At 39.0% G+C, this 22780-nt stretch overlaps 1 protein-coding gene across 9 annotated transcripts in view; it reads right to left on the bottom strand.

The window, feature by feature from the left end:
• The window catches only part of LOC106057125 (transcription factor IIIB 90 kDa subunit-like), a 63885-nt gene that overhangs the window by 26076 nt on the left and 15029 nt on the right, over nt 1-22780 (bottom strand). For all 9 annotated transcript variants that reach the window (XM_056024491.1, XM_056024493.1, XM_056024492.1 and 6 more), the window contains exons 3-5: nt 10482-10562; nt 7135-7323; nt 6940-6971 (exon numbers count right to left, since the gene is read on the bottom strand). In XM_056024491.1, coding sequence (XP_055880466.1) covers nt 6940-6971; nt 7135-7323; nt 10482-10562 — 302 coding nt within the window. The remainder of the gene's footprint in view (nt 1-6939; nt 6972-7134; nt 7324-10481; nt 10563-22780) is intronic.

The raw sequence follows: 22780 nt of genomic DNA, 5'->3' as shown, positions 1-22780 counted from the left end.
ATCCGAACCACAAGAAAGATGATGCCTTTTATAAGCTATCCTGACAAGATCAACATCTTATCTTACGACTCAGGACTGGACACAACAGAATGAGACAACATGTCCTTCAGAACTGTTCTCTTTACCATGTTTTGATTGACAGCAGTTGCCCACTTCGCAACGACCTGACGTAGTTCTGATGGAGCGGGTGGCCGTTGTGTTCCAAGATTTTTTCGATTTTTCTTAGGCACTTTTGTTCAAAAAGTTCCTTTAAATGTGGTAATGCTGTGAGTGTAATTTTTGATGCTTTTTTATGATGTTTTCTAGATGTCGCAACAGTTTAGATGAGACGTTGCCTTGCCAACAAGTTATTCCGTATGTTAGCAGATTTTGTATAGTCGAGCTGTAAAAAGTCTCAAGGATCTTCTTGTTTAGTTTAAAGCTATTGAGTTTGTATAGAAAAAAGAGTCGCTGGGCTGTTTTCTTTGTCAGAGTTCCAAGGTGGTCTTCCCATGAAAGCTTGTTGTTGATGATAACGCCTAGATATTTATATGCCTTTACTTGTTCTATAGATGTAGTGTTTATTTGCAGTTCACGTATAGTTTGTTTTTTTCGTTCTAAAATCCATTATAAGTTCTTTAGTTTTTGTGACATTCAGTTCTAGAAAGTTGTTGGTGCACCAGTTTGTAAACTCTTCTATCGAGCTTCGATACTGAGTTTCATCTCCTGAAATAAGACTGACTATGAGTTAAACTGAGTCATAGATGCTTCTTATGTCATTAGTGTAAAGAGTGTACAGTACAGGAGAAAGTACACAACCTTGTGGAGCACCCATACATAGTACTCGAGTTGACGATTTGGTGTTGTTGACTTTAACATACTGAGGGCGTTGGGTTAAAATGTTTAGAACCCATGCTTGTAAGTAAGGGCTTACATTTAAGTTAGTCAGTTTGTTTATCATTAGATGTGGCTGTATGGTATTGAAAGCCGAGGAGAAATCTACGAAGAGTACTCGTGTTTTGGGTATATTGAGATGCTTATAAAGCTGGTCCAAAAGCAATAGAACGGCATCCTCGTTTCCTCTAGCTGCTTTGTATGCAAATTGGTGAGGGTCTAGGCTGTTATTGACTTTTGCTACAAGTTGTTTAAGCATATATTTTTCAAAACATTTCCTTTAATATGTGTGTAGCCAAGAGGTGGGGGGTTCAAATCATCACTTACCTCAGACCTCATTGTCTAAAAAGGAAACTTTACTTAATGCCCCAGTGCAGCCAACTTAAGCAAACTACAGCCACCGAATTTCCTAAGTGTAGCCAAAAGGGGTTTTTGGTTATCCTTCCGCTTCAATATGAAAACTAAAGCAAAACTATAGTTACCATTTTCTACCAGTTGCTGGACTCCATTAATTAAGTGCAGTGAATAGTAGATTTGGTTTTTGAATTTTTTAGCGGAAGAGTAGCAAGCTAATTGCACTGTAGATACCTCAGAATATGTATTTTTAAAGCTTAAAATAACGGAAATAATGCTTGGGTTCGGGGCGAACAGCTGGGGAAGCTCACAGCGCTTCCCCAGTCTCCCTAGCTGGCGTGTACTGTCTTTTCACTAATTAAAAGAAGAACCTATTCCAGGCTAAAAAAAAACGCCAGAAATAATGAAAGGTCAGAATGCAATGAAGATTAATTACATACATATACATTGCAGAGGGGGTAGAAAAAAATCCCCCCCCCCCCAAAAAAAAATCATGGCAACGCCCATGATATGACATGCCATTCATTTGTGGGCCAGTTCATATGGTAATGCTCGGTCCGATTTTGATACCCAGTCCGCCCCTGTATAAATATGATTATGTAGAATGCTTTTTGATATTTTTTGACATGTTACTAATGCGTTTATAGTGTTTCCTCTTCCACTTTAAATTCTTCATGAGAAATCTTATAATATATTGTAAATCTGAGTGTGTACTTAGTTATAGTGCTTCTGTTGGATGTGAGGGATGTAATATTATAATATTATCCTGCGCATGACGTAATGTTCAATGGCCAAGGTTTATCATCAAAGGCCAAGTAGTGGAAATCTTTTGAGAGATAGAAGTGCGATTAGAATAATAATGACCGTGCCACTGATAACTTATCACCAAAGGCCAGGGTGTGGTGGAAGTACGACCATGTTTCACTTTATTTTATTTTTCAATCGCTCTTTCTTGAAATTGGGCGCGCCATTTTTAGCCTTGAAATAAGGTTTTATTTTTTTTTTGCTAATAAAGGCTGACTTTACCCATATCAGAATAACACTTTTTAAAATTACCTCTATATTTATACATAAATTTTTATAGTTTATAATGGCATTTAATTTTTATTTTATTCTTATCGAATGTGTTACACTTTTTGACATTTAAATAAAAATAAATATTGCTGATTTCATGATTTTAACAATTACTATTTTTAGATAAAATAATCAGATGATGAAGTGACCAGGGTATGAAATGACCAGGGTATGAAATGACCAGGGTATGAAATGACTGGGGATGAAGTGACCGGGGATGAAATGACAGGGAACCAAAATTTTGTAGTTTTCACAAAAGGGATCTTCTTTTTGTATACAAATAGTTCAGGGTCTGGATGGTTTCCCCTTAGATTACAAAAATGCATGCTAACTGTTTTGGAGTCGGAAAATTTAAAACCATTATCATTTGCCCAATTTTGAATTTTATTTAAACATAATTGTAATTTTCTTTCTAAAAGTATTCATGTTTTTGCCATGTGTAAAAAGGACAAAATCATCAACATACAGAGAGCACTCTATGCCAGGGGGCAGAGCCTTTATAATGCTGTTTAATGTTAAACAGGGTTACTGAGAGAATGCTGCCCTGGGGTACATCCATTTCCTGGTCATAAGTGTCATAAGTGGAGTTGCCCAATCGAACCTGAAATTTCTGGTTCTTTAGGAATTCCCTCACAAATCAGGGAAGGTGTCCTTTAAGCCCCATAAGCTCCAGGTCACGTAGAATGCCATGTTTCCAGGTTGTATCACAGCCTTTTCTATATCGAAAAATACAGCTACTAGATGTTCTCGTCTAAGAAATGCATTTCTGATGAAAGCTTCCAGCCTTACCAGATGGTCAGTTATTGTCCGCCACTGCCGGAATCTGCACTGGTAGTTGGAGATTATTTTATTTCTCTCAATTTATCATCCTTTCCATGGTTTTGCAGAAGCAGCTTGTTAGTGCTATTGGGCGGTAGTTAGCTGGGTCAGACCCCTCTCTTCCCAGTTTAGATATCGGTATAACTGTGGCTTTTCTCCAGCTGTTTGGGAAAGCACCTGTTTGCCATACACAGTTATAGATTTTTAGCAGGGTTGCCATGAGGGTTCGGGAATATGCTTGAGGAACTGATAATGGATTTCATCTTCTCCTGGCGCTGTGTCATGTGATTTGTCCAGCGAGTCCCTCAGTTCTTCAAGTGAGAATGGTTTGTTATAATCTTTATTGTTCTCTGATAAGAAGTCAATGGGGTGTCTTTCCTCCCTTATTTTAACTTTTTGGAATTCTGGCGTGTAGTGTGCAGTGGATGATTTATCTGCTTTTGAAGATGCAAGGCAGTCAGCTAAATCTCTGGGGGACGTAACAGTTCGTCCTTGGTTTTTCAAATGCCCTATTGTATTTGATTCTTTCTCTTTGATTCGCCTTACTACCTTCCAAACCGCTCTAGCAGAAGTTTTGGCATCCAGACTTCGCTCTAGCTATCCTGAATAGCTTTAGATTTTTCTGGGAAGGGTTCTTTAGAAATGCAGCCAGCCATTTTTTCCTATCGCCAATAGCACTTTTGCAAGTTGTGTCAAACCATGGTTTGCTAGGCCATTTTGGATTTGCAGAGGTTAGGGGAACAACTTTCCAGGTAATATCAAGTAGCTTGCTTGCAAAGGTATCAGCTGGATTCTGTTCATTAAGGATATTTTCTGTGATATCCACGGAGCATCTTTTTTGGAATTGTTTCCAGTCTGCTTTGTTCAGCTTCCACCACTGAGGTCGTCCCAATGAGGGGAGATTGTTAGCAATGATGATTGGGAAGTGATCACTTCATCGTAGATCATTGCTTACTGACGATTTAAAATCGTCCAGAAGTCCGAGGACACATACGGTGAGGTCAATGCATGTGAGAGATCCAGTCCCTGGGTGCAAGTAGATCGGTGTGCATCATTAAGTATGCATAAATCATGTTGGAGGAAGATATCCTCCACCATACGACCTTGTGTCAGTGTTGCTCGACCCCCACTTAGTGTTATGGGCATTGAAATCCCCAAGAATTATATAGGACAGAGGGAGTTGTTTTATGAGGTTCTCCATGTCTGTATGGTTGCCCTAGCTGCTACGGCCTAAAGTGTGGTCTGTAACTCTCCGCTCTCATGGGGGACGCTGTCCTTCACAAGGATACAGACTCCACCTGATGCTCTCTCCGCATCCTCAACAGTCCTGCAGTAAGTGCTATAGCTTTGGAAACTGATGTTATCTTTCAGTAATGTTTCCTGTAAGCAGAGAGCTACAGGAGTCTCCAAGTCCATCAGTAGCTGCATTCCTCATAATTGGACTTGAAGCCTTTACAGTTCCACTGCATAATCCTGGAATTCATGGCTTGTTCTAAATAACCTACTTGGAGCTATTAGGCCTTGGGAGGCCCCCAGAGTGGTTTCCCTTTATTCCAGTCACTTTGTATTTTTAGAATTGGGTTTGGAAGAAGAGGACACCCCCCTTTTCCTCCTCCCTCACTTCGGGTAACTTCTTTGATTTGATTTCTCCCCTTAGGGAGATGGTCAACCTCTAACTCACTAGAGATTGGGATGTCTGGCTGGGTTCTCTGAGGAGAACCTGAGTCAGACATAATGTCTCCGGGTTCTCCTGGAGTGTTGGTTTTGACATGCTGCTCAGTCTCCATGCTCTCATCAGCGAGCACAGAGAACCTGTTCTTTAGCATGACAACAGGGCTTCCTTGTCTCTTTGGAGGTGTCTTCATTGGTGGTGTTTTCTTCTGAGCTGGAGGAGCTGGAGGGGGTGGTGGGGTTCAATGTGTCCGTCTGTGTGGCTATGGATTTCCCTATCTTAACCACAGCCTGGGCGTAGGTCTTGTCAAGCCGAATTGGCCATTAGGTAGGACCAATACAGCCGATTTTGCCTGGCTGAAGGTACATCCATTTCTTGCCTTGTACTCCTGCAAAGCAACCTCCTGTTTCCACAAAGGGCAGTCCTTGGAGTAGGCTGAGTGGCCACCATGACAGTTTGGGCATTTGAACTGGGCTGTGCAGCCCTTGTCCTCATGACCCTCTCCAGCACATCTGGCACACACAGTGTTCCTCTTGCAGACTGCCGCACCATGTCCATAACCCTGGCACTTGAAGCACCTAATGGGGTTAGGTATGTAGGGCCTCACTGGAACTCATAGGTATCCTGCCTTCACATACTCTGGCGGTGTCCTAATTCCGAATGTGAGGATAATAGTGGCAGTTTTGACCTCCTCACCATCCCTGCACCTGGTAATGTGCTGGGCATGGGTGACTCCTTCAATTCCCTTCCATCCACTATTTCCTTCTCGGAACATTCCAGCAAGTCTCTAGAGCTGATTACACCTCTGCTGGTATTCAGACTCTTTATGTGGCATGACTTCCACATGGAGATCACAGATTCTTCTGCATCATAGAAGCCCATCAGAGTGTATCTTACTATCAACTTCTGCGAGAAGTTCTGATGACTTGTGCAGCTTAGATACACTCTTGGGCTCTCCCACTACTGACTTCAGTCCCTTGTAGATGAGAAAAGGGCTCATCTTTGTCAGGCTTTCCCCCTCTTCTGTGCACCTGATGGCCAGGTAGTACAGCTTCTTGTGGCCTCCTCCTTTTTCGCCTCTAGTTTTTTTTGGGGGTTTTTGTCCATGGTCATTAGTAGTAATTCAGCACCTGTGCTCCCCACCCATCATCGAGTCCAACAATGGGATGGGCCATTCGGATGTCCAGAATGAGCCTGCCAGGGCTACACTGGTGCTATACTCAGTCAGCTGCTGCATCGGACATGTGTCCGATACAGCTGCTCCCTGATTGACCCTCCAGCCACTGCCCTCCTGCATAGGTTGATGACCTATGCTGGTAGCTCAGCGTGACAACCAGTTGACCCTTAGTGGGCCATCTGGGCCTCAGGTCTAGAAGAACGTAGAGCCAATTACTGTATTGTGGTAGTTTATCCTCGGATAGACACCTACTCAAATACCAGGATCTCTTTATCCCCCCTTACCCGTTTCAGTCCACTGCAAACGGACTGGTCTAAGACATAGGGAGATTTTAAAGTTAAGTAGACAGAGTGATGGGTAATGAAGGCAGACTGAGAAAGAGGAGGCAGACACAATGATAGAAAAGAAGTAGGGCACTTTTGAGCTCCAAAAGTGCTAAGGAAAGAGGAGCGCAGTTTAATGTCATGTCTCGGGATGCCCAAGTTGGACAGAAAAGCTGCTTTTAGATTATGCATTGTCACTGTCTGAACTATTAATCTTACAGAAAGATCAAATATGAAATAGCATTCCCCATACATCAGGGGATGTTGGAACTTAGTTATTTGTATATTTTAAGAAAACCAGGTTTCAATTCTATCTTGAAGTGCTAAAGAAACACTAATCATTTTGAGTTAAATCACTAAATTTGTAGCATCAATCAGGATTTGTACTCATAATCATGTTCTGCGACATGACATTTTGCACCATTTAGCCATTACAATCTTTATCCAATATTAGAAAATTAGCAAATGTATTGGAGATAATTTTTACTCTTTATAATAAGCTGACAATAACTTTTATTTAATTCATTTTTATCTAAATACAGTTTTCCTAAAATGTAATATTAAAAGAATAGATTTAAAATAATTATAAATGATAAAGTTGTGTTGTTATCACAAAAAAAAAAGCATATTGAATGCTAACAACTAACCTGTATTAAATCACTGAAATCTATTAACATCAGTACAGAGAGCGTTAAGGCTTACATTTACTAAAATACAACCACAGACAGTTGATAAATATAAAAAATAGTTTTAAATTAAATAAAAATGTTATGTATGCAGCTAGTTATGTAAGCCTGATCATAAGCTTAAACAAAACTACATGAACATTGTTTAAAGGATATATTCCAGATCTTCACTGCCTCCAGGATCCACTCTGCAAACAAGATATAGGCATGAGGCCAGAACATATTCCATCTTTCTTCCACTTGTGAATCTATGAGCCACTGCCAACTTAAAGAAACCAAATGCTGTTTCAATGCTACTGTGATGCATTCGAAGCTGGCTGCCTATTTCCTTTAACCGTCTATAACCTAGGCAAATATAAACAATAATATTACTACAAGAAAATTCCAAATAAAAATAGATAACAAAAGTAATTTGTGTTTTTACATTAACTCATAGGCCATCCACTATTTGGTTAGCAAAGCAGTTTAAAAAAGGCGATTTTTTTAAATATTAGCATGATGGGTTAAATTTACAATAGTGCTTTCATGTTTTTTTTAAGGTGAATATGTAGCTAGTGACCTAATGTAGTAATAGTTTTATTTTAAAGAACTAAGATGACATTTGGGTAAAAGAAAAAGTCAAAGGAAATATTCATATATGGAATCAGAAAATATGTATGTTGCACTGTCAAAAACCACAATCTTCCATACAAAATGTACATGTAAAACATGATTACTTATGATTACAACTGGTGATATTAATGCTTGTCGCCTGCCTAAACTACAATCAGTGTTACTATGTCAACAAAGAGCTGGGTGGATTGTGATCACCACAGGAGTACTGGTGATCTACATACAACTATTAAACAACACAAGCTGCCTTAAAACTAAAAGTTGTATTAAAAACTGTTTGTGCATAGGTGCCTACAAGGCAGATACTTAGAATTTTTTACAATTCCTCTTATCAGCTTGCAAATTCTTCAAGGGAACAGGAATCATAAAAAACCTGAACAGGTCTAACTATTTTCTTGGAAATTTTGAGTTTATGTATATCTTTGGGAATAGGCCACACAAGGAAAACTCTGGTTGACTATTATAATTTTTCAAAATGTAATCATCTTAACATTAAATTTTGTCTGGAGATGTGTATCTTGAACACGTCAGTGGAAAGTCCACCTTTTAATTATTCACTAAAGAGTTAAATAAACAGACTTCAGGAAGTAAAACATGTTCCTATTTTTTAAAATCTAAAATTCATGAGTTATTGTGAGCAAAGTAATCGCTGTATAAGTTGTATAAAAAGGTATTGTCTTTTAACAAAAGTTAGTTTTTTTTTGTTTTTCTTGTTATGTATCGGAGATGCCTACATGGCATAATGGAAACGAGTATTTCCAGACCTGAAAATATGTATTTTGAGGGGCAAATGTGTATTTTCCTAATTATAAAGAAATATATTCAGGAAAGACTAAAATCATTCAAGCATGTAACATACACGAAATGCAGCAATCCAAATAATTAACATAGCATAAAGTTAAATATAAAGTTAAATATATAAAATATGACATTCTGTACATTTTTCAAAATATTTACAAATTTAGTATTTGTCCTAAACTTTTCTTATCTCCCTTATCCATCACAGTCAACGGCAAAGGAACTGGTCTAAAATGTAGGGGGAAGTGATATGCTAGAATGTTGCTATTCTTGTCACTTGGCAATGACTTTATGATCATAGTAACACAACAGAAAATCTTAAGCCAGATGCAATGGTTTGCTTGGCTGGATAGGTGACATCTAGTTTTGTTAATGGGCGATTTCCTTACAAGGTTTGCAGACACTGGAGATATTTTAACACATTTTGAAAGCATTCACATTTTCTTCTTTCAGATCATTCTTTGCAGAGTCAGCAATGAAAGCTTAATTTGGCATCCTCTACAATCACTAATAAAAAAAATTGAAGATTTGTTTTCAGATAGATAATCCTTATTAGTCATTGAACTTGTTCGCAATATAGAATCTGGGCTATTGAGTCTGCTAAATATATAAACTCCCTAGCTGTTATAAGATAAAGCTTTTTATTCTGGGTTCTGATGTTTGAAGTTTTTTTTTAGAAAACATGTGTTGAAGGAGGGCGCAAGGAATCAAGAATTGGATGCTTTTTTTTCTGCATAAGCAAAAACATTTCTTTTGTAAATAAACTCAGCCTTCAATGTCCCTGATTTCATGTCATAAGTAATGGTAGCTATAGATCTGTCTACTTTATGTAATTCTTTGTCATGCTATTTCTTCCAATCTGTCATTCTTAATTTTTTATCTCCCAACTTTGGTGGTTTAAAAAAAATCAAATTTAGATCTAGAGGCAGCTTCATTAACAGTTGATAGGTTTTAATATGCATATGCTATTTAAAGGTATTTTAACAATCCTAAGGCATTGTAGGCCACTGTTTGAATGTAAAATACTAGATCTAGAAGTAGATCAATATAAAGTTAGAAAAGCCATTTTTTTAAATTTTAGATTCCATAAATGATAAGAAAGGAAATTAATACATCTCTTTATGAGATGGCAGAAGTTGCTGCACACTTTTGAGTATATCTAGATCTAGTTACTGATATCTAGATATAGATCCTAAACCTACTAGATCTGTCTAAATCTAGATCAATAATTAGATCTACTTTGATCTAGATTAGTTCTCTCTAGCACACCTGATCATATCTAGATCTAGAAAACAAGACTATTCTAAATCTAGATTTACCTAAATTTGTGGTGTCTGTCACCCTAAATCTTTTTAATGCAATCCTAGATCTATAAAAGTCTAATAAATCAGAACAAAACAATCAATAAATTCCCAATAAGTTTAGATATACAGTCTAGAAATAAACTGACACAATGTAAGGAATTCTGTTTCATTTGCATCAGTAAGTTCTAGATCTAGAAATTAATTTAAATCTTCGCGAGCGAAAAAGGTATATCTCATAATATAGAATAGTCTATTTCTGGGCATTGACACACTTATATATATATAAATCTATATGATAGCAGCAACTTTTTTTTTATTTTTTTTTTTTGCTTTTGCAGGGGAAATGCATATTTTTAGATGATAAACCATACTCACAAATTGTTATGTCCATTTGCTTACAAAGTATGCAAGATGCATACCTGTAGGCATCTATGAATGTTACTTGAACAAAATTTTTTAAAATCAAATTGTAATTTCCCTTCAATGTAATTTCCTCCCTTCCATAGCTATTTTTGGTGCATATCAGTACATGATAAGACATATGAATTGTTTTAAAAATGATGTATGTATATAAAAAAAAAAGTTTTGAAAATTTAATTTTAAAAACAAAAAGGTTTGAGAAGATTAAAAGCAGCAGTTGCAACTTTGCATGCTATAGAATATGAAGAAATTGAATTCTCAAAAGCAGTTAGTTTTTGAGATTTAACATAACAGACTCAAAACAAAGAGCAGCTTTTCCTCTTTCTGGAAAGCTAAAAAGAAGTGCTAGCTGGGACATGTTTATTTTACCATTTTCTAAGGTCAGCTTCCTAGAATCTTCAGAGCTGAAACCATGACCATAAGCTCCACGGAATGTCTGTGCTCTTGAACCTGTCATTTAAAAAATTTGTGTTAATCAAATTTTTTTAAAGAAATTTTTAAGTAGCTAAAAAAAAAAAAAAAAAAAAAAAAAAAAAAAAAAAAAAAAAAAGAAGAAAAAAAAAAAAAAGGAAATTGCAGTATTTAACTGCATTGCAAGTACATTGTAAGTTCAAGAAAAAAAAATGTCTCGAAAATAGGCTGTGATATACTAACTTAGTATGAAAGGTGTTGAATTGTAAAATGCAATATTGAAGAACATTGAAGTAAAATTTGCTTTTTCATTTTTTTTTTACTTCAGATTGCTAGTTGAGTCTTTTTTTAAATGCCTTGCAGGCGATATTAAGCTTAATTCCATTATATATTTATACTGCTAGCAACAACCCAGCATAAATGACTCAGTGCGGCAGAGTGGAGAAACTGATAAAAAACATTATTTTTTCATTGCTTTACAAAAGAATCTATAGCTCAAATGAAAAAAAGATGGTTAGAGGAAAAATACTGCTAGGACACACAAGAGTGATAATCATACAAGCATTTATAAAATCATAGCAAATTAAGAAATAAACCTTTTTAATTAGAATGAAATGCCACATTTTTATAATGTCTCTAAAAGTGGTCTAAGACCTGACGGAGATTCCATTTCATTTGGTTCAAAATAAACCCACGCAAATATGATATTAATGTAATATTTTTTTTAAAAGGTAATATGTGTTCAATGCCAATGCTGCTAATCTTTTATTCTGTTTATATGGTAATTTTTCTAAAGAAATATGCCAATGGCTTATTAGTAGGTATATATGGCTCACTATGAGATATTCTTTTATTTTTTTATTTATATTTTTTTTAGTTTGGATTTTTTAAATGAAAAAAAAAAGATTTAAAAACTAGTCAAGCAGTTAAGATAATTAACTCTATCAAAAAATAAATTTGCATGTGTGCCCTATATAAATATGTAAATTGGTTAACTCCTTTTATTCCTTGAATCTTGACAATGTTGTTTGTTTGTATTGTTTACTTAAAAAACAACAAAAGACGTTTTTTTTAAAGTCATCTAACTGGCTTATCAAGCAAAATTTGCCGTTTGTCCATTTTTCTTTAAATAATTGTTGGCCAGCAAGGAATTTTTTAAAATTATTGACCGTGAAAAATTAATGAGAATATGAACCAATATAAAGAGTTATTGTACAGAATTTGTATTTTATTTGAAGACTTAAGAGACTTTAAGGAGCACAAAGCCCAAAACAACTTCCAAAAAGAAAAACAAAAAGCAAAAAAAAACTTCAATTGTAGAAATTATAAAACCACTTTTTTTTTATCAGAATAAAAGAGATTTTAATATATTGTGTGTAAGAATAGAAAAGACATCCATATGTTCAAATTTTCTAAATGAAAATAGTGAATGCAATAAAGCCTGAAGTAAAGTGATGGTTTTCTTTTTTTAACAATCATTTTAAATATCTAAACTACAAAATATAATTATACTTATCTTCTTATCTTATATAATACAGACGTTACTTCAAAAAAGAAGATGATTACGTCCTACACGTCATGCATTTAGTCATGCATATTAACCAATGACTTAAATTCTGCCAAGTCACTGGTTTTTCTGGCTAGCTTAGGCAACCCATTCCATGCTCTAATAGCACTAGGGAAGAAGGAGTATTTGTACAAATTTGTCCTAGCATATGGGATGAGGAATGTGCCTTTATCTTTGTGTCTTTCAGAGTATTTTATTAAATTTTGTTTTTGTATTTGAAGATTATGGTTCAGTGTTTTATGTATAATAGCTACTTTACTTTTGAGTCTTCTGTCCTGAAGGCTTTCTAAATTTAGTGATTTTACTAAAGGTGTTACTCTAGTCAAATGTGAATATTTGTTTGTTATGAATCTCACTGCTCTATTTTGTGTCTGTTCCACAGTCAAATGTGAATATTTGTTTGTTATGAATCTCACTGCCCTATTTTGTGTCTGTTCCAGTTTCTTAATGTTTTCTTGAGTTGAGGGGTCCCAAACGGAGGATGCATATTCTATTATTGGCCTAACCAAGGTTAAATAACATTTTAGTTTTATGTTCTTATTTGATTTATAGAAATTTCTTTTAATAAATCCTAATGTTTTGTTTGATTTTTTTATAGTTTCATCAATATGTGGATTCCATGACAGTTTTTCATTTATTATAACACCTAGGTATTTTGCATTTTTAGTCTGTGTTACTGGTTTGCCATGAATAAGATAAGTGGAATTAATTTGTTTTAGTTTTTTTGTTACTCATAACAACTGACATTTTTCTGGGTGGAAAGACATGCTCCAATTTGATTCCCATTTCTGTAATTCATCTAATTCTCTTTGTAAAATATCTGTGTCTTGTGTTGTTTTTATTGTTCTATATATTATGCAATCGTCTGCAAATAATCTGACTTTTGTTCCTGAAGTAATGCAATTCGGTAAATCATTTATGTAAATTAAAAATAGTTGTGGACCCAAGACTGTTCCTTGAGGTACACCTGAGTTTACTGTTATCGGTGTTGATTTAGAGCCATTTATTATTACAGTTTGTTCTCTCCCTATCAGAAAATCTTTAATCCACTGATGCAGTGGACCATTAATGCCGAAATATTTTAATTTTTTAAGCAAACTATGGTGGTGAACTTTGTCAAAAGTCTTAGAAAAAACTAGTAAGATAGCATCTATTTGTTCACTATTATCTAAACCTTTTGAAAAATCATCCCTTAGTCCTATTAGTTGTGTTTCACATGATCTATGTTGGTATGGGGTGAGGACATTATGTTTGTCTAAGTGGTTTATGATGTTGCTACATATTATGTGTTCTAGGATTTTACATGTGATGCTGGTAAGTGATACTGGTCTGTAGTTTCCTGGGTCAGATAGGGGGGTGACATTAGCTTCTTTCCAGTCCTTTGGTACTCTGCCCTGGTTAAGCGATGCCTGAAAGAGTATTTTGAACACTGGTGCTAGCTCAATGCTTAGTTCTTTGAGTAATCTAGCTGGAATACCATCAGGTCCAGACGCTTTATTTGGTTTGGTGTTTGCTAATAGTTTTTGAATTTCATTTTCTTGTACTACTATATCTTCTATGTTGTCTACTTGGTTCAAATTAAGTAATATGTCTTTTGTCTCCTGGGGCTGAGAATGCTGATGCAAAGTATTTGTTTAGGATGTTTGCTTTAGTTTCATTATCATTATGTATTATGTTATGTTCATTTTTAATGGCGCTATGCCTGTTGTTTCCATTTTCTTAGACTTAATGTATGACCATAGGTTTTTGTTGTTATCTTTAGATATTACATTGTTTATGTATTCACTCTGCAGCTGTCTGCTTACTTTTTGGGTTAAGTGTTTAATTTTTATATACTTTTTGTAAACTCTTTCTGCCTTAGTTTCTTTAAATTTTCTATATAGGTTTTCCTTCTGTTTACAAAGCTTCTTTAGTCTATTATTAAACCAGCATTTATTTATTTTGTTTCATGTGTATTTGGTATATGATTTTCTATAATGCTTTTAAGATGGTTTTTTATGAAATTCCATAGGTCATTGACTGGTTGGTTAATGTCATTTTCTAATAAGAAAGTTTGTTGAAAGTTTAATGCAGCTTGGTGTAGTTGTGTTAGGTTACATTTATTCCAGAGTAAGATTTTTCTTTTGGGTTTTGTATTTGCTACTGCTTTTATCTGTGTATTTTTATGATCTCATGTAGGATTAATGCCAAAATCAATTAATGGTTAATACAACTGTCACCACCTCAAAGTTGGTACCACAAGTTTAAAACCACAACATCAATACTTAGTGAGCTAAACTCACTACATTTATGGATTTTAGAGTGAATCAACTTAACCTTCTGAATCCTGGTTAAGACTGGGATTTTTTATTTCAGGAGCTTCGGGCGCCTCTGTGTCCACCCAGCTCTAATGGATACCTGACATTAGTTGGGGAAAGTAAAGGCAGTTGGTCATTGTGCTGGCAACATGACACCCTCGTTAACTGTAAGCCACAGAATCAGATGATCTTTACATCATCTGCTCTATAGACCACAAGGTCTGAAAGGGGAACTTTTTTTTTTACTACATTAATTTGTGTACTATAGTGGATTATGTGGTGTCTATGAATAAATATATATATATATATATATATATATATATAAATATTTCAACATCATCATAATAAATGTCTTGTCTGCTACATGAAAAGTTGCTCAGTCATTAAAGTAGATGTCTGAAAGTTTGATACAAGTTATATCGTACGGTTATCCATCCTTACGAATGGATTTGGATTTTGAATTTTGGGACATTGGCACAATTTAGGCCATGTCATGCCCATAATCCCTCAAGGGTTACTTTCCCTATGTTGGTCAAGTACTAAGAGTTACACAACTGAGGTATTAAAAATAAGGTCCACTCACAACTCAAATAGTAAAATTCTTAATAATCTAATAAAAATCTGTTGTTAATATGTATATAGTTATAAGTACTTTGATTTTTTTTTATTTTTTTTTATTTTTGATTTTAGGCACATCGGCACAATTTAGGCCATGTCGTGCCTGCAGTCCCTTGAGGACTACTCTCTCTCTAAACAACAAGGGCCAGATTCTATACAGTCATATCATTAAAATCAAGGTCTATTCACAGTTAAAATGTTAAAATAGTAAAGGTAGTAAAAATTTAATTATTTGGTAAAAATCTAATGTAAATAGTACATGTCCACAAACTCATAAATCAGATCTTCGTAGATAGCCCCACCTCCCGGATAAAGCCCAGTACCCTCCCAGGGTCGACGTTATCAAATAGTGCTTTTAAATTAGTGGCTCTGAAATATTTCTCCCTGACATCCTAATATCTGGGGCAATCAACGAGGATATGTTCCATGGTGAGGCGAGAGTCACAGTACTCACAAAGTGGGGGCTCCTCTCTCTTCAGTACAAAAGAGTGCGTGATGTAGGTGTGGCCAATCCTAAGTCTGGACATGGTCGTGCTACCACGCCTTGTCAGACCCTTAGATGTGGGCCGCCACCTGACATCCGCCACAATCTGCCTGAGTTTACAGTGAGTCTCAGCCTCCCATCGGTTCTGCCACTCTCAATAGGTGGTAGAGGCAATACTTGATTTGATTTGATTTTGATTTGAGGCACATCGGCACAATTTAGGCCATGTCGTGCCTGCAGTCCCCTAAGGATCCCTCTCTCTCTAAACAACAAGGGCCAGATTCTATACAGTAATATCATTAAAATCAAGGTCTATTCACAGTTAAAATAGTAAAGGTAGTAAAAATTTAAATATTTGGTAAAAATCTAATGTAAATAGTGCATATTCACAAATTCATAAATCAGATCTTTGTAGATAGCCCCACTTCCCGGATAAAGCCCAGTACCTTCCCAGGGTCGACATTATCAAATAGTGTATTTAAATTAGTGACTCTATAATATTTCGCCCTGACATCCTGGTATCTGGGGCAATCAACGAGGATATGTTCCACGGTGAGGCGAGAGTCACAGTACTCACAAAGTGGGGGCTCCTCTCTCTTCAGTACAAAAGAGTGCGTGATGTAGGTGTGGCCAATCCTAAGTCTGGACATGGTCGTGCTACCACGCCTTGTCAGACCCTTAGATGTGGGCCGCCACCTGACATCCGCCACAATCTGCATGAGTTTACTGTGAGTCTCAGCCTCCCATCGGTTCTGCCACTCTCGATAGGTGGTAGAGGCAATACTTGATTTGATTTTGATTTGAGGCACATCGGCACAATTTAGGCCATGTCGTGCCTGCAGTCCCCTAAGGAACCACTCTCGATAGGTGGAAGAGGCAATACTTTGTCTCAGGTCCGAGTAGGGAATTTGGGTTCCTGACACCGCATGATTTAGGGCTCTCTTTGCTTCTCTGTCTGCGGCTTCGTTTCCCTCAATGCCAACATGGGAGGGGACCCAGATGAAGGTGACATCCCTACGGTCAGCTGTTATTTGGTCCAACAGCTTCAGGCTCTTATGTACCAATGGGATGTCAGTCTTCATCCGCCCCAAAGCTTTCAATGCAGATTTGGAGTCGGAGCAGATTATAAATTTCCTCCTTTCTGATGCTTTTACGGCCATAAGTGCAAGCAATATTGCGTGCAATTCGGCCGTAAAGATGGAGCAGCCATCGGGGAGTCTACGGGAGATTGTTTTGTTCCGAAAGGAGCAGGCACATGTGACCTTTCCCTCCATTTTGGATCCGTCTGTGTAGATGGTGCCACAATCTCCGTAGCTCTCCTGCAGTTCCCTAAAGTGGACTTGTAGTATGCTTGGGTCTGTATTTTCTTTTTTGAAATTGAGGAGGGATAAATTTAATTTGGGTTTATTCATTAGCCAAGGAGGGTTCTGAGGGGTTTCTATTTTAGAGATTTGGTAAATGGGTGGGGTTAAATTTTGGATGGGTTCTCTCATTCGAAGGCCCAACGGCTGTATGACGTTAGGCCTTCGATTGTATAATTCTACCTCTGTGGGGTTAAATATGGAGTCAAAAGCAGGGTTCGTGGGGTTGGATTTTAGCTTGACTATATACTGCATTGCAAGCTTTTTCATTCTTATATCCATGGGGAGTTCTCCAGCCTCCACATGGAGACTTGGGATAGGTGATGTATGAAACGCGCCGAGACAGAGACGCAGGGCAGCATTTTGTATTGGTTCCAGTATTTTTAGGTACGACTTCCTTGCTGCTCCATATATTATGGATCCGTAGTCTAGCTTGGATCGAATTAGACTCCGATAGAGCAGCAGCAAGGTATCTCTGTCAGCTCCCCAGTCCGTATGGCTGAGTACTCTTAGTATTTTTAATGACTTTTGGCATTTCTTCTTAAGTTCCTTAATGTGGGGGAGAAAATTAAATTTGGAATCTAAGGTGAGGCCTAAAAATTTTGTAGTTTTCATGACAGGGATCTTCTTTTTGTGTATAAATAGTTCAGGGTCTGGGTGGAGTCCCCTTAGATTACAAAAATGCATACTAACTGTTTTGGAGTCTGAGAATTTGAAACCATTATAGTTTGCCCAACCCTGAATTTTGTTTAAACATAACTGTAATTTTCTTTCTAAGGTGTTCATGTTTTTCCCATAAGTAAGAATGACAAAGTCATCAACATACAGAGAGCACTCTATGCCAGGGGACAGCGCATTTATGATGCTATTTATTTTAATGTTGAACAGGGTGACTGACAGAATGCTGCCCTGGGGTACACCCATTTCCTGGTCATGAGTGTCAGAAGCGGAGTTGCCCACTCGAACCTGAAATTTTCGATCTTTCAGGAATTCCTCCACAAAACGGGGGAGGTGTCCCTTAAGCCCCATAAGTGCCAGGTCACGTAGAATGCCATGTTTCCAGGTTGTGTCATAGGCCTTTTCTATATCGAAGAATACAGCTACTAGATGTTCTCTTCTGAGTAATGCATTTCTAATATAAGCTTCCAGCCTTACCTGGTGGTCAGTTGTTGTCCGCCCCTGCCGGAATCCGCACTGGTAGTTTGAGATCACTTTATTCCTTTCCAGGTACCAGACCAGCCTACTGTTAATCATTCTTTCCATGGTTTTGCAGATGCAGCTTGTTAGTGCTATTGGTCGATAGTTAGCTGGGTCAGAGCCGTCTCTTCCCGGTTTAGGTATCGGTATAACTGTGGCTTTCCTCCAGCTGTTTGGGAAAGCGCCTGTTTGCCACACACAGTTATAGACCCCTAGCAGGACTGCCAATGAGGGTTCGGGAAGGTGCTTGAGGAACTGGTAATGGATTTCGTCTTCTCCAGGCGCTGTGTCATGTGACTTGTCCAGCGATTCCCTCAGTTCCTCAAGCGAGAACGGTTTGTTGTAGTCTTCATTGTTCTCTGACCTGAAATCAATGGGGTGTCTTTCCTCCCTGGTTTTGACTTTTTGGAACTCTGGCGTGTAGTGTGCAGTGGATGATTTTTCTGCTATTGAGGATGCAAGGCAGTCAGCTATTTCTCTGGGGGACGTGACAGTTCGTCCTTGGTTTTTCAAATGCCCTATTGCATTTGATTCTTTCCCTTTGATTCGCCTTACTGCCTTCCAAACTGCTCTAGCAGAAGTTTTGGCATCCAGACTGCCGACAAAACTTCTCCAGGAATTCCTTTTGGCTGACCGTATGGTTTGTCTAGCCTTTGCTCTAGCTATCCTGAATAGTTTTAGGTTTTCCTGGGAAGGATTCTTTATAAATGCAGCCAGTCGTTTTTTCCTATCGCAAATAGCACTTTTGCAAGCTGTATCAAACCATGGTTTGCTAGGCCGTTTTGGATTTGCAGAGGTTAGGGGTACAACTTTCCTGGCTATACTTAGTAGCTTGCTAGCAAAGGTATCAGCTGGGTTCTGTTCATCGAGGATATTTTCTGTGATATCCTCGGAGCATCTTTTTTGGAATTGTTCCCAATCGGCCTTATTCAGTTTCCACCGCTGAGGTCGTCCTAATGAAGGGAGATTGTTAGTAATGATGATTGGGAAGTGATCACTTCCCCGTAGATCATTGCTAACTGACCATTTAAAGTCGTCCAGAAGTCCGGGGACGCATACGGTGAGGTCAATGCATGTGAGTGATCCAGTTCCTGGGTGCAAGTAGGTCGGTGATGCATCATTAAGTATGCATAAATCATGTTGGAGGAAGATATCCTCCAGCATACGACCTCTTGTGTCGGTATTGTTGGATCCCCACATGGTGTTATGGGCATTGAAATCCCCAAGGATTAAATAAGGCCGGGGGAGTTGTTTCAATAGGTCCTCCATGTCTGTTCGGTTTAATGGAGCGCCTGGTGGTAGATACAGGCTGCAGCAAGTGATAACCTTGTGAAGGGTTATCCTAGCTGCTACGGCCTGTAGTGTGGTCTGTAGTTCTACCCTCTCATGGGGGATGCTATCCTTCACAAGGATACAGACTCCACCTAATGCTCTCTCTGCATCCTCAACATTCTTGCTATAAGCACGGTAGCTTCGGAAGCTGATGCTATCTTTCAGAAATGTTTCCTGTAAGCAGACAGCTACAGGAGTCTCAGAGTCCATCAGTAGCTGCATTTCCTCGTAATTGGCCTTGAGGCCTCTACAATTCCACTGTACAATTCTGGAATCCATGGCTTATTCTAGATGACCTACTTGGAGCTATTTGGCCTTGGGAGGCCCCCGGAGGGGTTTCCCTTTATTCCAGTGACCTTGGTATTTTTATTCTTGGGTTTGGATGGAGAGGAGGACAACCCCCTTTTGGGGGAAGTCTTTCTCTCTGGAGAGGGGAGATCCCTCTGGTTAGAGCGGAGGTTATTTCCTCCTCTCTCACCTCGGGCATCCTCTCTGCTTTGATTTCTCCCCTTAGGGAGTTGGTCAACCTCTAACTCTGTAGAGGTTGGGGTGTCTGGCTGGGTTCTCTGAGGAGAACCTGTGTCAGACATGATGTCTCCGGGTTCTCCCGGAGTATTGGTTTTGACATGCTGCTCAGTCTCCATGCTCTCATCAGCGAGCACAGAGAACCTGTTCTTTAGCATGACAACAGGGCTTTCTTGTTTCTTCAGAGGTGTGTTCTTTGGCGGTGTTTTCTTCTGAGTTGGAGGAGGAGGAGGGGGTGGTGGGGTCAATGTGTCCGTCTGTGTGGCTATGGATCTTCCTATCTTAGCAACAGCCTGGGCGTAGGTCTTTGTCAAGCCGAATTGGCCATTGGGTAGGGCCAGTACAGCCGATTTCGCCTGGCTAAAGGTACATCCCTTTCTTGCCTTGTACTCCTGCACGGCAACCTCCTGTTTCCACACAGGGCAGTCCTTGGAGTAGGCTGAGTGGCCAGCTTGACAGTTTGGGCATTTGAACTGGGCTGTGCAGCCCTTGTCCTCATGACCTTCTCCAGCACATCTGGCACACACAGTGTTCCTCTTGCAGACTGCCGCGTCGTGTCCATAACCCTGGCACTTGAAGCACCTCATGGGGTTAGGTATGTAGGGCCTCACTGGAACTCGTAGGTATCCTCCCTTCACATACTCTGGCGGTGTCCTAGTTCCGAATGTGAGGATAATAGTGGCGGTTTTGACCTCCTCACCCTCCCTGCGCCTGGTAATGCGCCGGGCATGGGTGACTCCTTCTATGCCCTCCACTATTTCCTTCTCGGAACATTCCAGTAGGTCCCTAGAGCTGATTACACCTCTGCTGGTGTTCAGACTCTTCTGCATCTTAAAAGCCCATCAGAGTGTGTCTTGCTGTCTACTTCTACAAGGAGTTCCATTGATTTGTGTAGCTTAGACACACTCTTGGGCTCTCCCACTACTGACTTGAGTCCCTTATAGATAATAAAAGGGCTCAACTTTGTCAGGCTTTTTCCCTCCTCTGTGCACCTAACCACCAGAAATGATGGCCAGGTGGCACAGCTTTTTGGGACCTCCTCTTTTTTATCATCAATTCGACGTTTCTTGCCCAGACATAGGTCTGGGGCAAGTAGTTTTGTGTGTGTTTTTTTGTCCATATATATTTTTGTTAATTCGGCACCTGCGCTCCCCACCCGCCATCGAGTCCGACAAGGGGACGGGCCATTCGGATGTCCAGAATGAGCCCGCCAGGGCTACACAGGTGCTATACTCAGTCAGCTGCTACATCGGACATGTGTCCGATACAGCAGCTCCCTGATTGACCCTCCAGCCACCGCCCTCCAGCATAGGTCGTCGACCTATGCTGGTAGCTCGGCATGACCAGCCGGTTGACCCAGAGCGGGCCATCTGGGTCTCAGGTCTAGGGGAACTTGGAGCCAAAGTATTGTGTTGTTGTGGTTTATCCTCAGATAGCCACCACTCAAACACCAGGATCTCTTTATACCCCCTTACCCGTCGCAGTCCACGGCAAACGGACTGGTCTAGGACGTAGTGAGAATTTAAAGTTAAGGAGACAGTGTGATGATCAATGAAGGCAGACTTAGGAAAAGAGGAGGCAGACACAATGATAGAAAAGAAGTAGGGCACTTTTGAGCTCCAAAAGTGCTAAGGAAAGAGGAGCGAAGTTTAACGTCATGTCTCGGGACGATATAAGTACTTTGTCCGATCTCAACCTCAATTTTAGTAGTCAAAGTAGTCAATCCCACCTTCAGATAAAGCCCAGTATTTTCACAAGATCAACGCAATCAGTGTTTTGAGGTTCTAAAATATTTCTCTCTAACATCCTGGTATCTGGGGCAGTCAAGGAGGATATGCTCTATGGTGAATTAGGAGTCACAGTGATCACACAGTGGAGGCTCCTTCCCATTAGAACAAAGGAGTGCTCAATATAGGTGTGGCCAATCCTAAGTTTGGACATGGTCTTGCTTCCAAGCTGTGTCAGTCCTTTAGATGTGCACCAATGCCTGACATCTGCCACAACCCGTCTTAGCTTGTTGTGGGTCTCAGCCTCCCACCAATCCTGTCACTCTCGGTGGGTGGCAGTTAATATATTTGATATTTTGAATTTTTAGCACATCGGCACAATTTAGGGCCATGTTGTGCCCATAATCCCTCAAGGGTTATTTCCCCTTCATAGGACAAGTGCTAAAAGTTACACAACTCCAATCACAACTCAACTACTAAAATTTTTAATAATGTAATAAAATCTGTTGTTAATATGTATATATATATATGTTTATAAGTACTTTGCCAGATCTCCACTTAAATTTTAGAGGTCGACCCCACATCCCGGATAAAGCCTAGTATTTTCCCAGGGTCAATGCAATCAGAGTTTTGAGGTTATCTCTTCTTAAATATTTCCCTCTAATATCCTGGTATCTGGGGCAGCCAAGGAGGATATGCTCTATGGTGAGATAAGAGTCACAGTGATCACACAGTGGGGGCTCCTTCCCTTTAGAACACAGGAGTTTGTGATGTAGGTGTGGCCAATCCTAAGTCTGGACATCCGTAACAACCTGTCTTAGCTTGTTGTGGGTCTCAGTCTCCCACTGATCCTGCCACATTGTCTCAGGTCCCAGCAGGGATGCTTCATTTAGGGCTCTCTTTGCTTCTCTGTCTGCCGTTTCATTTCCTTCATGAAGGAGACATCCCTATGGTCAGCTGTTATTTGCTCTAAAACCTTTAGGCTTTTATGTAACAATTGAATGTCTGCCTTCTTCTTCCCTAAAGCTTGCAATGCAGAAATGGAGTCAGAGCACATGAGGAATTTTCTCCTGTCTGATACTTATACAGCCACAAGTGCAGAACTTGGCAGTGAAGATGAGCAGCCACAGGGGAGTCTACGGAAGATAG

The sequence above is a fragment of the Biomphalaria glabrata genome, chromosome 3, assembly GCF_947242115.1.
Source record: "Biomphalaria glabrata chromosome 3, xgBioGlab47.1, whole genome shotgun sequence".
NCBI lineage: Eukaryota > Metazoa > Mollusca > Gastropoda > Planorbidae > Biomphalaria > Biomphalaria glabrata.
The sequence above is the reverse complement of the archived record's forward strand: the minus strand, read 5'-3'. Positions and strand labels throughout refer to the sequence as shown.